General features: G+C 37.5%; 1 protein-coding gene and 1 non-coding gene across 2 annotated transcripts; both read right to left on the bottom strand.

Moving 5' to 3' along the window:
• Positions 1 to 3,178: 3,178 nt before the first annotated feature.
• LOC111723928 (cytochrome c oxidase subunit 7C, mitochondrial) lies at positions 3,179 to 5,541 on the bottom strand. The gene is given in 2 exon segments (XM_023510927.1): positions 3,179 to 4,427; positions 5,355 to 5,541. Coding segments are annotated over 2 exon segments (192 nt in total). The 5' UTR covers positions 5,430 to 5,541; the 3' UTR covers positions 3,179 to 4,310.
• LOC111723985 lies at positions 3,380 to 3,442 on the bottom strand. Its single transcript, XR_002772379.1, has one exon. It is a non-coding gene; the product is annotated as a small nucleolar RNA Z39 (small nucleolar RNA).
• Positions 5,542 to 18,700: the final 13,159 nt, after the last annotated feature.

The following is an 18,700-nucleotide window of genomic DNA, read 5'->3' as shown; positions in this document are numbered from 1 at the left end:
GGATTCAGTTTTCCATTGAGGCAGAGAAGTACCATAGGCCTTGTTTCTCCTCTATTCTATAATCGGCACATTATGAAGTTATACAAAACTACGGTTTATTTACTGGATACACTAAGATGAAGGCTCATCACATTTTTTGGCATTGGGGTCCATCTTCTCAGGATCTAGAATAGTTGCAGCAGAAACTGTGTTTTGCACACCCAGCAGCCACTTTTCCTTCCTTTTCTGATGGAATCCTGATGCACCGCAGCATCCACTCTGCCCACATAGACTTGCGAGAAAATCCTAACTGGTCAAATCTGATCACTGTCAAACCATTCCTCTTGCTAGTGTTATGTTAACTGACCACTCAGTAAAGTACAGATGCAGGATACATGAATAAATGAAAGCCTCTGGTAAAAAAAATAAAAAATAAAAGCCTCTGGTCACACACAGTTTACAAGCTAATAGGCAGGTAGGTAAGGAAATTATTAATTCCAGTATATGCTTAAGTAATTATAAGGTGTTTAATAGGGAGCTGCACTTGTGTAGTGTTAGGAACAAGGGGAGAAATAAGTCAAGGTTGAGTTTACAGAAAAGCTGGTGCTTGAGCTAGACTCCAAGGTGGGACATAATACTCATGCTGCCGTGTGGCTGAAACTGGGTAAGTGACTAAATGCCGGGATAAGGCGCTAGAGTTTTACACTAAAGGTGACAGTCTATTATATTACACTGGCTTTAGTACCATCACTCTGTCATCACTTTTGGAGATGTTAAAGCTGATGCATCTGCTGGACAGACTCCTGGAACCCTAAGTAATTCGGGTGACTGGAAATTGAATGGCTTATTCCCATAATGCTGGTTAGGTTTCTCCATCTCACTGTACTTAAAGCCTTCTACACTAGAAGCCTAATGAAATTTGCCTGAATTTAGGCATATTTTCCTCCTTAATCTTTACAACTATTAAGTTAAAAGTAAAGTAAGGTACCACCCCTGAAGCTGAGGAGCATCAAGCCCGGTTTTGAACTCAAGCAAGAGTTCTGGAGGTGTCCCCCCCTCTATCATACTCAGCAGCAAAACATGCCAACACTTTGCTTTCCTCTAGTGTGGCCAGAGCATAATTATAGAAGCAATGAAAGTGGCTTCTTTTAAAGAATCCTGGGTTCTAAAACCCCTGTTCAGATATTCTGCTGAGTCAGGAAAGTATCTGCACAAGGCACAAATTCGAAATGGCCTTGCTTGGTTTCACCTAGGTATGTGTGGGTCCATCCAGTTTCAAGAGTCTGCATACTGGGGGAAACCTTGTGGTTTTAAGTGTCAGCCTGAATTTGTAAAACCTGGTTTAGGTGTGAAGTTACCCTTTTTTTTTTCCTGCGGTGGTTTTTAGACTTCTTAACTAGTCACCTGCCTACGTGAAACTTACAGCTCATTTTGTGCCAACTTGGCTACAACATGGTGGTGTCCAAACATTTGGTCAAACAATATAGTTTTTTGAATTATAGATTATCCTTTTAATTCACTTTTGTGTGTGAGCCTTACCCAATCAGTTGAAGGCCTAACGGAACAAACACTGAACCTTAAGGAGGAATTATTACACCAGTAAACTGCATTTGGATATTTTTCTGGGTCTCCAGCTTGTTAGCACACTCGCATTTGGGCTTACCAACCTCCCACAATTGCATGAGACAATTCTTAAACTCCTCTCCATCTGCACCCTTCTCGACCTATCTCTCTGGAGAACCTACAACAGAAACTAGGCAGTTGTCTGGTCTCTTCTGCTCACAACATACTTGAACAGTCTGAAGTCTTTTTATGGGCAGAGGAAAAACAGGGGAAGTTTCTTTGATACTGATGTACATGTGTCATAACATTCAAACTTTATACCTAATTCTGGCTATCCATTACTGTTACTTTTGATTCTTAATGTATTTTTAAACCAGAAAAAAAGAATCGTATTCATTTAAGATGTGTCAGAAAAAGTTTTTTTTTTTTTTTAATTTCAGAAAAAGTTTTTACAGCTCACTAGACCTCAAAACAATAAGCACTATCTCAATTCCCCAAAACTGGGAATTTATTCCTGTTTTCTGAAGATGAAAAAGCTTGACAATTCACAGAAAAAAAGTGCAGGATGACACCAAATCATCACAGGACAATCAAAAAAAAGGATGGCAATAAAGTGCAGGGGAATATCTAGGAAAAGTCTTACAAACTAAGGTGCATCCACATTTAAGTAGTTGCCAGTTGGTTTTGAAGATTCTAAAGATAGGACCTAGCAAAATAAACAGAGAGAAAAAAACTCAAAATTTAAGTTCCAGCCATTTGGTTTTACAGGAAGCCCTACAGGAAATTTAATGTTATGGTGAGTAGTGACTTAGGCAGCTATTTTGTCTCATGCATGCATGTAGAACCACCCAGGGCAATTTTTCAACCACTTAGAAATATTTTTATGTGGATACTCGTTTTTAAATGTTGTAAACTAGAGATTAAACAAACCACCAGTTTGCAATCTTTTTTACAGTATTCTTCCAACACCAGTATTTCAGTAGTGACCAAGGTGAAATGAAAATATTCAGTAGCTAATTACTACTCTATTTTACACAGTCATAAGAATTAAGTCATTATATTTTAAATAGTACTTCACTATTTTGATTCACAGATACAATTATGAATCACTGCCATTTCTTAACCTCATTTCTACTAGGGTATACTATACTCAAAATTCCAGAATACACTGGGAATATTTTCTACATCATCTGTTATATGCTATTATATTCTACTTTAAATATTCTTTTTCTGGTCTAAATAAGACTAATACTGGTCACCAATATTTAATGAGGTAAAAATTTCAGTTTCAGGTAATAGGCCTGGAAGACAAAACAGCAGCTCTTAAATACCCGATTAACTAGGACTTCAACCTGTACACTACTGTTTTTTTTTTCAAAATCAATTAAGCACTCATGGAGAAAAACCAAGTTTACACTGTCAAAAGTAAAGGGGTAGACTAAAAGTATATAAACAAAAAAAGTCCAACAAAATCCTGACCTAGAAATCTAAACTTAAATAAAAATCTCAGTATTTAATACCATGAAACAAGCTAAATCACACACAGTTCTTAAGAAACTGATAATGGACTACTACCCAAATAATAAAGTAAGCAAACGCTCAACTCTCACTTGTATTTCAGAAAAGAGACATTAAGCAGTCACATCTTAAGTTTATTTACAAACTCAAACAGTATGCTATTGAGTTCAAGAGTTTGATCCATTTTTCAAACAGAATACACCTTTTAAAATGCTCTTCATATCTGCAAAATAAAAACCAAAAATTAATGGCATTAAAAAGCACTCATTCATGTAACAGGAATCATGCAGTTTCATTAAAAGACCATCACTGTGACAGGTACATCAGAAAGCGTTTACAGTATCATGACTTTATTCATACTGATTTGCTTCATCATATGCACCAAACCCTTTCCATAATAATGGCTTAGATAAATAGTTGCCTTTCTTAACTATGAGAAGTAGTCTTCCCTTTCTAAGGTATATTTTGGAATTTATTCCAATCATTCAATAGGCTGTCCTATTACTTTGAGAAACTCTGATCACAAACAAACTAAATAAATCTTTTATTCACACACTGGAAATTTGCAAACCTCCCAATACATAAGATTCCCCTGGGTATAGACTAACATAGTCTCTTAACACAATGTTTCTCTACCTTCACACTACTGGAATTTTGCCCCCCAATTGGAACAATAAAAAAAAAAAAAGTCTCCAGATATTGCCAAATCCTTCACTGTGGAGCAAAATCATCAGAGAATCACTCCTTACTGAGAAAAGTATCTTCAAAAGTTTTGAGTTTCCCATGATGGCTGCCTTGGTCACACATAGATTTATACCAGTACAAACATCTGAGACTGATTTATCAAGGAACACTGTAAGGATTTGATCTTCTGGGGTTTTTACAACTTAAATCAATATTGTTAGCCAAGATTATACAAACTGGGAGAGAGCACAGTAAGCACTTTAAAACAAATTAAAAATTTTATAGTGTTTTGAAAGACATGTTCTAAACCAGTGTTATTTTAGCAAGTGTTTGTGACAGAATAATCAGTTTATTATAACTTTCCCTGGTTAAAAATTGAGGGCTCTGGACCAAGACTGCCGGGGTAGGAATCCTGGCCATCATCTCTACCTATGGGATCTTGGCCAACTTAACATCTTTGTGTCTCAGATGGCATACACAACAATGCATTTGTGGGAGCACATGTGTTTTTCAGGGAAGATTACAGATCCATTAATTACCTGTTAAATGGATGCATGAAGACATCTTTACTTCTTAAGCAGTTGGTGTCTTACTATAAAGAAAGGTGCAGCAAATCCAGATCCAAGGTACAAAGTCATCATAGCTAGTAACCGTCACTTATTTTCCACCGAAAATGGCAAATTCTGTTGGAAAAACAAGTAACAAAAATAGAACTTCAAATCAGCTGTTTTATAGACTAAAAAAGGGGGGGGGGCAAGAACACAGGGGATGCTAAATGTGTATGTACTCTACACAATCATCTACCTTTTTAAACATTATCTTTCAAACTCCATGGACTTTTAACATACATATAACATTAGAAGGTAACAACTGCATTTACTGAACACTACTCAATGGTTCTAAGGACTCAGGAAAAAATTAGAGATAAGTTTTCTATTTTAGGACATAAGTACTCTCCAAAGGAGTCCTTTTAGAAACAAAACGCGCGTTTATTATTTATTGTAAACCAGCTACCCAGTAAGGAAGCTATAAGGTAATGACGTTTCATCACTGAGCAGCCATACCCTGCCCTTTACGATGAGGCCTCGTTTAACCTTCAAAGGTTGGTATATCTGCACTATCTGACTTAAGTTATTTTCACCTGAGGTCAAACCCGATCTTGACTGAGAACTTCTAACATAGTCGACTAGTTACAAAAAGCTTGATCCGCAACCACAGGCCCTCGTTTCCTCACTAATGTCCAGTGACCTTCATTCGGGGTCCGATGACCTCCAGATTGGCTTTACGCCACCACACCTGCAGCCCTGCTCTCCGGGACCATTCAGAGGTTTTTTTCTTTTTCCTCTCTCTTTTTTTTGTCTGTCCGTTCGCTGTGGGGGGAGGGGACGGTGGGGGCCTGTGTACGGCTCCCGGCTACCTGTCCTGTCCTTGTGGCCATGCGCGCTGGGGTCCCCAGCTTTTCCCTTAGACCTGGGGTTGGCAGAAAGTCTGCGTTTCAGCCCCAATTCCCAACCTGTCACAGTCTTCACAGTAAGTGAGCGCCTTTGCCGGTGAAGGAGTCGCTGCCACCTCCCCTGCACCCCACCAGGCCGAGCCCCTTACACACTAACCTTCCCGGGGCCCTCCTCGTAGTGGCTCCTACGGACCACAGAGGTCGTGAACCTCCGGACGCTCTGTGCCAACATGGCGCCTTTGGAGAGCTCTGCAAAAGGCGCAGAGATCGAAGGCGGTAGAAATGGCGGCAGCACCCAGACCTGTTTACCCGACCTTGTTCCCAAGCGCGCAAGGACCGAAAGGGTAGATGGGAAAAGGTGCTGGGTCTTCCGGAAACCAGACGAGGGCGCGGTCTCTGTGGATTGTGGGAGTTGTAGTTTCCAGCATGCTGGAGGCGGGTAGGCCCTGAAGAATTGTGGGAAATGTAGTCTCGTTCCAGGCTCTGGTCAAACTGAACTAAATGGTTCTCAACTTTTCTTATGCCACCACCGTTTAATACAGTCCCTCATGTTGTCCTGACCTCCAGCCATAAAATTATTTTCGTTGCTACTTCATAACTGTAATTTTGCTACTATTATGAATCTCAATGTTAATATCTGATATGCAGGATGATGGTCTTACCGGATCCACAAGTTGAGAACCTGTTTCTTTCCAACAATGATTCTTGAAGACCTGAGTTCTTTTCTTGCTTTCAGGACTGGATTTGTGAAGTCTGTTACCAAAGAAGATTTTATTGAATCAAGTAAGGCAATTTCACCTGCGTGATCTAGTCTGTGAAACAAAAATAAAACCATCCTCCTTCCTTTCTTGTGAATACAGTGTACTTTAGGTGTCAGTGATCTGCAGTGGTCTGCCAGTGCTGAGAGACGTGTACCATGATCTTATTGGAGGGAATGAAGCACCAGACAACGCGAAGCACAAAGAACTTCCGAGAGAAACTGAGTTAGAATGCTAAGGGAAGGGTTACTGAAGGTACAAGGAATTGAATGGAACAGAAGGAGGAACAGAGGGCTGAGATAACCCCAATCTAGCAGAGTACAGCAAGTCTGGAGTGCGGAAGAGAGAAGGAGCCTAGGACACCTGGAGCTAGTCTGGAGTAGGAACTGGTGTTCTCCTGATGAACATAATTTCACAAAGCTTCAACATAGCACAAGGACACTGACAACGTTTGATCAAGAAAATATGATCACTTATCTGAACATGGTAAGCCCAAATCATGGAAAACAAGCTCAAATCCTATATGTCCTTTCTAACATTTTATGAGAACTATCAGGCACCATGATTCCTCCTGGTTTATGGTTTCTCTTTCTGCAGTGAATAATGAACTCAGAATGTTCAATTATAAATGTGTTCCCTTTGGTCTTTGACTACAAGGTATTGGGAGAAAATCAATGGTAAATGAGCCCAGGAAAGCAGTGTTAGGTTGACTGTGAAGGGCCCTGATAACCCAAGTGTTATGTAATTCATTTGTGGGAGAGTGTATAAATATAGCAATATATAACAATAAAAAACAATTCAAATGAGCCTAAGTTTTGTTTTGAAAACTGGGCATAGAATGTATGCTTTACTGGGTTTTTTTTTCCCTTTTTTTAGGATTTAGTTTTTGAAAGAGAAAAACCATACCTCCTCCAAAAGATTTTTAAAACATTACTGTTTTATTTCTGCAAGTGCTTTCTGATTGAGTGGGAAATGCATGCACTGCATTATAACTGGTGCCTGCCCTGTAATCTAGAGAGGTTATCTGACATTCAGTTTTTCAAAAGTTCTACTCAGTGCCTTGACATAGTTAAAGATTCTGACTTAACTATATTTGGGAAACTTCTTCGCATTACACAATTAATATTTCTGGATTCTACTTTTCAATTGAGAGTAAGTAATGCCACCTGTAGATTTGGCTCATTGTTTCTAATTTACGTCATTTGAGTTTCCCCTGTGTATCTGTCTTTGAGCTAACTCTTAAGAGCCTGCAGGTCAGACATTCCAGAATATGGCTTCAGAAATGTCTGCCTCCTCACGGGCTCTGCAGTAAATGACACAGTGCTGTTGATACCGGATTTTTAACACTGGATTTCCAGGCTCTTGGTCTCAACGATTCGATGAATGAATTGATAGACCATAGAATGAACAGTGAGGTTTTATTTACAGCTCAAAGAACCAAACCTCCTTGCAGGGCAGGATACAAGTGTTACAACTCTTATGAAAAGAACTCTTACAAAGAGCCAAGCCTCTTTGTAGAGCAGGATAGATGTGCTACAGCTCTTACAAAGGGCCAAGCCTCTTTGCAGGGCAGGATCAGCAGCAGAAATGTTACAGCTACAGCTCTTACAAAGGACCAAGCCTCTTTGCAGGGCAGAGATCAGCAAAGGGCCAAGCCTCTTTGTAAGGCAAGATCAGCAGCGGAAGTGTTCCAACTCCTACAAAGATCCAAGCCTCTTTGTAGAGCAGCTTCAGCACTAGAAGTGCCGCAGCTCTCGCTTCTTCCTCTGGACGGTCTGCAATGGTCTGCTGAAGTCTTGTTCTTCTGCTCTATCTTCCTTGAAGGTCTGCGATGATCTGCAGTGATCTTGGATGATCTGCCCCCAGGCTCTCTGCTCAGGGCCTTATATAGGTGTAATAGCTTAGTTGTGATTGGTCCATAAAATGAACCAATCATGAGCAGGATTGAAAATGGACCAATCAGGGATGGGCACCAGTTTTCACTTGATTGACAGGTCCTCTAGCCCCCTCTACTGGAGCCTCTTGGGGAAGAAAGCTCCCTCGCTTGCCCCAACCTGCCGATTTTTTTGCCGGCTGCTGCCACCAAGACAGAAGTGGCAGATCCCCCAGGCCCTGCTCGGCTGAGCTGGCTGGGGTGCCACTTTTCCGGTATCACTGTCAATTCTTTTGATCGAGAGTCAAGGTCTATGCCTTCTCTTCCTGAAAATGAGCAGATTCTCTGTGACTACTTTAAACAGAAGAATATGGCAGAAGTGACAGGATGCTAATGTGCTGCACAGGCCTAATATTTATTGGTAGCTTTCTTTTCTGTCCGTTGGAACGTTTACTGTTGGAACCTGAGCCTTCATGAAAGAAGACGGACTGCTCTCCTGGACAGGCCTTCTGGTAAAGTCCCTGAGACCAAGAATGGATGTGGGGCACCCACGAGTTCCAGACATCTGAGTGAAGGCACCTTGCACTTTCCAGTCACCAGCTGAATATCACTGAGTGACCTCAGGCATTGCTCTATAGAGAGGAGTTGCCCAGTTGAGCCCTGCCCAAAATGTTGGTCTACAGATTTGTGAGATATAATAAAATGATTGTTCTTTTAAGTTATTAAGTCTGGGAAAGTTTGTAATTCAGCAATAAATGGATAACTAGAAGTAACCCAGCTGCTTTATTTAACAAAATCACCCTTTCTATAAGCTGCTTTGAGGAGAATGCAGTTTCTCAATGCCAACTTGTAGATGGTTGTGTCATATAAAATATTTATCTTAGCTTAATTAATATACTTATCCTTCTCTTGAGTCATGCTTCCATATCTAGTGAAAATGGGTTATGCTGAACATACCAAAACATTGAAAGTTTGAAAGTGCTGTGGTTCTATTTCATGGTCATGTAGCAGCTGGCATGGTCTGGAGAGTAATAAACACACTCAGAAATTCATTTTGCAGCTTTTTGATGTTCCTAGTGAGTTAGGAGGCAAATTGGAGTGGCATTAAAAGTGGCTGAAATCACTACATCTTGGCAGATTATTTACTTTTGTACTTATTGACAGATATCACTCATAGAGAACATTCTTGATAATTCTTTTAACAGATTCTTGAAAAAAATAAAAGTTCTCATCAGTAAGCCAAACTGAGCACAAAGGACAATTTTATATTAGTTTTTATATTGTTTTTCTTTTTCTTTCTTTCTTCTTCTTCTTCTTCTTTTTTTTTTTTTTTTTTGAGACAGTCTCACTTTGTTGCCTTCGGTAGAGTGCCTTGGCCTCACAGGTCACAGCAACCTCCAACTCCTGGACTTACGCGATTCTCTTGCCTCAGCCTCCCAAGTAGCTGTGACCACCACCAGCGTCTGCCACAATGCCTGGCTAATTTTTGTTGCAGTTTGGCGGGGACGGGGTTTGCCACAGGCACCGCCCTATATTTTCTTAATTACCAATTAACAAATTAGGTTAAATAACTAATTGACATAGTCTAAATTTAGGAGTTTTATGGTAATCTCAGTATCTTTTAAAATCACTATGAAAGGAAGAAAAAAGTTTGAAGAACTCTCACAATATTCCATTGTTGTCTAGGTATTATGGTAAATCAAGGATGGTGGCAGTTTCTTTACATCTCCTTCCCTTGCGTGGTGTGGTCTCATGTGCCTTCTGTTGACCTTAGTGATGAGCTGGATAGTAGAATGCAATAGAGTGATATTCTGTGATCTCTGAGGCTAGCTCATTAAAAAGTTTACAGCTTCCATTCAGGCAACTTGGAATATTTTCTTGGGAGAAGCCAACCTCCATGTAAGAAATCTAAGTTCCCTGATACTTCCAGTACTAGGAGGGAGCTTGATCTAGTCATATGGAGAAGCCACAAGAAGACGGGGTGGGTGGCAGGGGGAGGAAATGGAGAAGGAATGAGGACATGGACAGGAAGAGGAAAGAGAAGTAAAAAGAGGAAGAGGAGGAGCAGACAGAGGGTAAGAGAAAAAGGAACACCTAATGAGCTCCCAGCTGTTTCTGCCATCCCAGTCTGCACTAGACATATCAGAAGCCTTCAAGTGACTCTGGGCACAGTTATATTTGCCTACAACTTTATGAAGCATATTAAACCAGAACTACCCAACTGAGCCCATTATCCCTCTGAACTGGAACAGAAAATAATAAATTGATGTCCAGAGCCACTAAATTGTAGCGTAGTTTGTTGTATGTGCACATAGAAGCAGAAACCTGGAACAGGTCTCATGTGTTACTTCTCACACGGGAGCCTAACCATCTATATTCATGTCATAACAGCTGGCAAGAAAAATGTGAATCATCCTAGAGAAACTTTGGAATCTGTTTGATACTCTTTCACTATAAAGTGCATTTTAGGAGAAATGACACATTTTATGAATTGATTGGTACAAAATAGAAAATATCTTTAGGAACATGAGGCTTACTCTAGCATTGTATTTTACAAATAAAATCCAATTATTTTAAGTAGTAAGTAAGGTGTATATCATAGAATGAGCAATGGGCTTTCTAGACCCACATGAGTCTTTGGAGACTGAAATTGCATTACATAGAATAGTATATTCAAAAATTAAAGTACTGTATTTGTCATTTCTCTCAACAGCTGCTATATTAGATTTTTAAGGACTAGCTTCAAGTTTATTTAAAAAAATTGTGTAGCAAAAAAATAATATGTCCCCATCATACATTGCAAAAGTCAAGCTAACAAGTTTCTTTTGATTTTAAGTTTTACACCTTCTTGCCACTGCAGGATTAACAGGGATTTGTGTTAACATATACTTGAAATTTTACATTGGCTGAGTACCTGGCTTCAGGAAAAGGAGAAAATGTGATTCCATTGAGGCAATCTAGGGTTGGGAAATATGTTGTCAACCTGAGTAAGTTAGTGATGACACACTAGAAGATAATGGTTTGCAAAAAATGCTTATTTAATGCTAACTTAATGCTAAACTATATATGCACTCTTCCCATTGTTTCCTCTTTATCAATACTCCCACTGCCTTTCTTTTTTTCTTATTATTGTTTTCAAAACTCTATGCCTATATAACTTTCTCTAGGAAGTCTTTCTAAACATCTTAAAAAGAATCAATTTCTTTTTCCTTTAAGAACACTTAGAATTTAATTTCTAATAGTTTGTGGTATTGATCTCATGCATTGTAGTTAGTTATCTATGTCTTTATCTCATCAGTAAAACATTTGCTTCTTAAAAAAAAGGATTGTGTTTTAATTGTCTTTGTATTCTATCATGTAGTAAGTACCCAATAAATTTACGTTATGTGAATACATCAATAAAAGATGTTGTACTCACTACAAAGAGGCCCCATGTTTCTTCAGGAATGATCCCAAGTACATAATATGTATTTTTTCAGTGACTCACTGTGCCCTTAATCCTACTTGCACTCTTTAAATATATTAATTAAAGCCAATGTTATTCAATCTTCCTTGTACCTGTGTACTTTACACGTCAGATGTCATTTAATCCTCATAATCATCCTGTGAAGGAGCTATCAGTTATCATCCTTATTTTATAGATGAGACAATTAGAGACTCAATGAATATAAATAATTTTCTTTGAGCCTCAATAGTTATTAAGTAGCAGAAGTGGGACTTCAACCAAATTCTGTGCGATTTCAAATCTGTGCTCATGATCACTGTGCTACATGACTTGAGTTGTTTGGAAGACAGGTTGCTCACAGTCTACGGGAAGGGAGGTGAGATTTCAGTCTATACATGACTGTGTATGGATTCCATTGTATGTGTATTGGGGGTGTGTTTAGGCTCTTCATGGCTTACAGCTACACCTGCTACTGCATGGGGCTGTGTGGAACTTTCAGATTTCAGCTGGAGTTAGGGGTAGATTGTTCTATAGAGGGTGGAACAGCAGGTTAGACAGCCAGGTCCTGTGATTGTTGACAATTGCCAGTGCTCTGAAATTGTGCTTCCACTACATCATTATCATCTTCTTGCAGACTTGAAGTCATTGGATTTGAAACCGTTACACAAATATAAATTTTGAAATATTTCCTCAGAGAAGTCAAACGTCTCAGGGCTTGGGATTGAAGCTAAGTTGGATGCTGGTTGCCTTATACTTATCCTCTCTCAGCTACTTAGCTAGTCTGGGTTTGGGTTTCTTTTTCTTTCTTTGTTTCCTTTTCTTTTCTTTTCTTTTTTTTTTTCTTTTTGATAAACAGGCCTGGGCCAGTTTTGAACCTACCACAACTGGTGCACAGGGCTGGCGTTCTAATCACTGAACTACAGGCACCTAGCCTCTGGGGTTGGGTTTCTTATGTGAAGGCTGCAGGGCTCTGCCACATTTATGATGCCTCTCCATTGATAGAAAGAAATTACAAAATACTGGATTTTTATTTTTTATGTAAAAAGTATTTATTATTATATTTAAAATATTTATAAATATTTTGGAAATCAATTAAGTATACTTTAATATTACTTATACTTTAATATTAATTATTATAAAGTATAAGTATAATAATTAATTATACTTTAATATTAATTCATTTATAAGTTTAACCTAAAGACGCCTCCAAAATACTCCTAGATTTAATAAATGAATACAGTAAAGTTTCAGGTAACAAAATCAATGTTTATAAATCAGTAGCATTTCTATGCATCAATAATGGCCCAGATGAGAATCAAATAAAGAACACAATCCCATTTACAATAGCTACAAAATTAATTAATTCATTAAATACTTATTTAACCAAGGAAGTAGAAGAACTCTACAAGAACTGCCAAAGGCCAATGGAAGAAATTATAGATGATACAAGCAAACAAAATAAATTCCATGCACACTGATTAGAAGAATCAATATAATTAAAATGACCATACTGCTCAAAGTAACCTACAGATTCAATGCAATTCCTATCAAAATGCCAATGTCATTTCTCATAGAATTAGAGAAAAATCCTAAAATTCACATGGAATCAAAAAAGAGTTCAATTAGCCAAAACAATCCTAAGAGAAAAGTACAAAATTGGAGGCATCATATCACCCAACTTCATTGTATATTACAAGGCTATAGTAAGCAAAACAGCATGGTGCTGGGATAGAAATATGCACATAGATCAGTGCAACAGAATAGAGAACTCGGAAATAAAGGCATGTACTTACAACACACTGACCTTGGACAAAGCAGACAAAAACATAGACTGGGGAAAGGACACCTTATTCAATAAATGATGCTCAGAAAGTTGGATAGTCTCACACGAAAGAATGAAAACTGGATCATTCTCTCTCCACTTCTTCAAATATTATCTCAAGGTGGTTTGAAGACTTAGCAATAAGATGAGAAAATATAAAATTTCTAAAGACTAGGAAGACTTCTTCTGGACATTGGCTTAGATGAAGAATTTATTGACTAGACCCCTAAAGCAAATGAAACAAAACCAAAAATAGACAAATGGGATAATTTGTTGGTAGACACATTGACAAAGCACAGAATGGGAGAAAAATATCTGACAAAGGAGTAATATCCAGAATCTACAAGAACCTCAATAATTTGGTAGGAAAACAGATAACCCCATTAAAAAGCAGGCAAACAACACGCAGAGACATCTTTCAAAGAAGACATATGAATGACCTACAGACATATGAAAAAATGCTCAACGTCCCTGATCATCAGAGAAATGCAAATTAAAACGACAATGAGAGGCCATCCTACTCATCAGAATGGTCATTATTAGAAAGTCAAAAAGCAATAGATGGTGGCACAGATGCAAAGAAAAATGAATGCTTATACACTGTTCATGGGAATGTAAATTAATAAAACCTTTATAGCCAATAGTATGAAGATGTTTCAAAGACCTAAAAATAGATTGACCATTTGGTTCGACAATCTCACTGCTGGGTATTTACCCCAGAGGAAAGGAATTATTATATCAAAATGATCCCTGTACTAGTATGTTTTATTATAGCACTATTCACAATAGTGAAGATAGAGAATCAATGTATAATTGGATGAAGAAAATGTGACATATCTGTATTATGGAGTACTACTCAGCCATAAAATTTAATAAAATAATGTCTTTTGCAGGAACTTGGATGGAAGTAGAGGCCACTGTTGTAAGTGAAGTAACTCAAGAATGGAAAATATGTTCTCATTTATATGTGGGAGTGAAACTGGTGGATACACCGTCATACAGAGCAGAATAACGTACACTGGAGGCTCTAGAAGTGCTGGCGGGACTCGACGCAAATGACTAACACCTGTTCAGTCTATTTGGATTCAACTGAGGGAACTGGGGAGGTCAACACCAGCAAGCCCTCTGCAAGGAGAGATAAGGGTGCAGCCCCTCTAACGTCTCTCACTGGCTTGGATTGAAATCTCATACTTGACAAAATATAGTACAAGGAAAGCTGCAAAGAAAGAGTCAAGGTTAAAAAACAAGTCGTTTTTCTTTAACTGTACAATTCAAATCCTAACCCATCCTGTTTGCCAGACTTTTGTCTTATGCTAACCTTAGGGTTAGGACAGCATGCTGTGTTTAGTAAGTATTGGTTTTAGTACTTGGGGCCAGCAGTGATGCTTGGCTATTTCCAGATCATTTTATCTTTAGTACCTAGCACTTTTAAGCCTATGCTTTATCCTACACAAAAGGTGGGAGGCTAGGATTGGGTAGGGGGAGGGATAAAAAAATTACCCATTGAGTACAATGTATGCTGTTTCAGGGATGAGTGCTCTAAAAGCCCAGACTTCACCACTATATAATATTTCTATTAAAAAAATGCACTTTTATTTCCAAAGTATATATTTTTTAAAAAAGGACAAAACTCACAGGATCCCAATTATATGAAGAATCTAAAATAGTCAAATTCACAGAAGCAGAGAGTACAATGGTGGTTGCCAGGACTGTTTTATGGTGGCAGTAGGGGATGGGAAGGTATTAGTCAACGAATATATAGTTTCAGTTATACAACATGAATAAGTCCTAGAGAAATATTGTATAACATTGTGCCTATAGTTAATATTGTATACTTAAAAATTTGCTAATTGTTTAGACCTTATGTTAAGTGTTCTTATCACACTAATAATAAAAATAATAAAAGTAATAATAAAAAGTGAGCCAGAAAAAAATAAAAAATAAATAATTCTAGTTACTACATAAGACAATGACTGAATTCTGATGGCTCATATACAAAAGAAACTTTATAGAGGTGTAGAAGTTGTGCCACATTTGGAAACAGTTTAAGAAATGTGTATGATGTTACAAGTTAGGAATCATGAGGCTAAAATATTTTCAACTATGAATTTAAAACATACAAACAAACATCCCATACAGCCAAGCCAAATATATCTTGTTAGGGGAAATTGTAAATTATCTTTTCTAGTCTTTCTGTAGGAAATAATATTCTAACATTGTTGACACTTGAAGACCTGATCAAAGAGTCTGCAGCCCCAAACTGGAGGAAACTGTTTTATGAAAATTATCAGGCAATTAATGATTAAACTGTTATTTAACTTTTCTGGCTTTTGTGATGTTTTTGCTGTATATTCTTTTTTGAAATTCGTAAATTTTGTGATTTATTTTCTCAAATAAAAATTCACTTCTGCATATATTATTTTATTATTAATGCTTTGTGGGTTTTTTCTTTCATCTAAAAAAGGCCTCATCTTTATGATCCCCCTCTGCTTGTCAGCCAGCACAACTGAATAAATTAATGTCTGAGGAAACAGATATTGTCAGAGCATGAAGCATCTTCAATTATAAGAATAAATTTTAAAAATGTGACTTTTCCCTCAAGTATTTCAAAATATATATGCCATATAGAATGACTTTATTCAGTAGTCGTGGCTCCAAAATGACTTCTGTGTGCTTCCTAGTAACAAATTCCACTCCAAGCACATTTGATAGGACTTTGGGCATTTCTTAGAATATGAAATGTTTGAACAAGAAGCAGACAAAAACCAAAGTAAAAATGAAAGTGTCATGACTGTTAAACACCGTTTTTTCTTTGAAAAGAGTTATTTTTTTATCAACTTATTTATCTAATCTTTTTAAAATTTTTTTTATTAAATCATAGCTGTGTACATTAATGCAGTCATGGGGTACAGTGTGCTGGCTTTGTATACAATTTGAAATACTTTCATCAAACTGGTTAACATAGCCTTCATGGCATCCTCTTAGTTATTATGTTAAGACATTTATATTCTACATTTAGAAAGATTCACATGTACCCTTATAAGATGAACCATAGATGTGATCCCACCAAACACCCTCTCTCCACCCATCCTCCCTCTCCCCTCCCCTCCCTCTCCCCTTTTCCCATATTCTTGGGCTAAAATTGGGTTATAGCTTTCCTATGAAAGCTATAAATTAGTTTCATAGTAGGGCTGAATTCATTGGATACTTTTCTTCCATTCTTGAGATACTTTGCTAAGAAAAATATTTTCCAGCTCCATCCATGTAAACATGAAGAAGGTAAAGTCTCCATCTTTCTTTAGGGCTGCATAGTATTCCACAGTGTGCATATACCACAATTCATTGATCCATTTGTGGGTCAATGGGCACTTAGGCTTCTTCCATAACCTAGCAATTATAAATTGGGCTGCAATGAACATTCTGGTACAAATATCTTTGTTGTAGTGTGATTTTTGGTCTTCTGGATATATACCTAGTAGAGGAATTATAGGATCAATATTTATCTAATCTTAATATAGTTTTAAAGATGGCTCACTTTTTTTTACATCATCTTACAATTTAATTATGTATTTGTCATTAAGAATTATCAAGTATAAGTAGATTCATTTTTACAAGATGAATACAGAAACATTTCTTGATTTGAAAATAACTGATTCTACTTGTATTTGTGTTGTCTCCATCTCAACTTAGATTGCAGTGACACTTGTTATCATTACTTTGAATGGGTCTCTTTAAATTCATTATGGTATGGAATGCTTCTTTTTGTCTATAACTCAATTTTTCAATGATTAAATAGCTTCGTTTATTTACATTAGGGAAACAGTTTAATTGGAGGAAGGGGATTTTTAAAAATGAATTTGGTTTCTAAAAAGAAAGCCTTTCTCCAGAGTAGAAGCAAGAAAAATATAGGAGATATTTGAGAGTAGAACCTTTTCACATTCTGTATGATAAAAGTAAGTAATTTTGCAAATAACTATTGGGAGTCATGATACATAACGAGGGACAATATTGATCAATGTATAGGAGCCATTGCTATATTTCTGTCACTCAGGTGAGATTGCAGAAATTCAATTGAAGGCACTCTGATTCTCTACACAATGAGTTGGGCACTATTATGTCATTAATATAGTCTATCAAGATGTGTTTTTGCTATAACAGTTTTATAACAGTTTTGTACTTGGCTTTTCATTTTGGGCTTATAATTAAGAACGAAAAAGGGAATTTACTTGAGAATAACATTTAAGGCTTTTGAGTAAATTATGACCGCACTTACCAAAGAGTTGTTTTAACAATGTCGACTATAAAATTATTATACTAAGTGGGTTCCGTTTAATTAGCAGTGCTCTTCACATTGTTCATTCAACAGCATTCCCAAACTGAATGCTTGCCCCTGAATTGTGCTCAGCCATCTTTTCACCACCTTGTACTAAGGGATTTTATATATAACGGACTTATAAAACTCATTGCTGGGTTTACTGTGAGAATTTTTTTCTTCCCTGAGGATGTCGTTGGGTGTATTTCATCGAGTTGTTTTTATGAGGACCCACAGGAAAAATTTCTCTCTGGTCTTAGAACTAGAATAAACATGCTTCTCCTGAGTGCGTGCTTTGCTCCCGCTTTATGGGTACTGTGAATAACAAACTTTATTGTGATTTCCTCTTTAGGTTCCTGGAAAGCTTAGGCCCAAATCTGTGACCCATCTCCAAGGGGATGATGGATATATTTTGTGGACTTTGCTCCCAGCTTTATCTCCTTTTCTTAATTTATTTACCTTTGCTTCACTTTTCTTCTCCATTTTAAACTTCGTTTATCTTTTCATATAGTATGTGTCTTTATTCTGTACCACAATTTTTTGAACACTATTTACATGTAAATAAACTAAAAAATTATAAATTTATCTCACATAGAAAGTTGTAGTGTTATTTTATCACATTTTCTCTTCTTGGCTTTATGGAGCTCCAGACAGGCAAAATAATTATGACTAACTAATGTAATAAGTAACTCCCAAATTTACTAGCTTAACACAATAAAGATTTACTTCTCACTCATGTCACAATCCAAATCAGACATTCAGCATGCCATCTTCCACATGGTGATTCAAGTGCCCTAATATTCTCAGGCCTCGGGAGGAACTCAGGATTGAGTTGGAATTGTCCACTCAATCCTCGGATTACTCTGCCCACATGCTAAGAAACAGAAAGTAGAGGTTCAGAGTGCCGTAGTGTCACAGCTCACAGCAACCTCAAACTTCTGGGCTCAAGTGATTCTCTGGCCTCAGCCTCCCAAGTAGCTGGAATTACAGGTGCCTGCCACAATACCCAGATATATATATATATATATATTTATTATTATTATTATTTTTTGGTTGTAGTTGTCATTGTTATTTAGCAGGCCTGAGCCAGGTTCAAACCCACGACCCTCAGTGCATGTGGCTGGCACCATAACCACTGAGCTATGGGCATGGAGCCTAAAATATGTTTTAAAAAGGGATGATCCACTACTACAATGTAAGCCCTTTGAGGGAAGGGAGTTTTGCTTTCTCTAATCACTGATGTATCTGTCCTAAGTAAAAATAAAGACACTCAAGGAATGCTTGCTGAAAACA

Source organism: Otolemur garnettii, unplaced genomic scaffold, assembly GCF_000181295.1.
Source record: "Otolemur garnettii isolate 467f Iridium unplaced genomic scaffold, OtoGar3 scaffold00017, whole genome shotgun sequence".
Classification (NCBI taxonomy): domain Eukaryota; kingdom Metazoa; phylum Chordata; class Mammalia; order Primates; family Galagidae; genus Otolemur; species Otolemur garnettii.
Note: the sequence above shows the minus strand (reverse complement) of the source record. Positions and strands in the feature narration are given on the sequence as shown.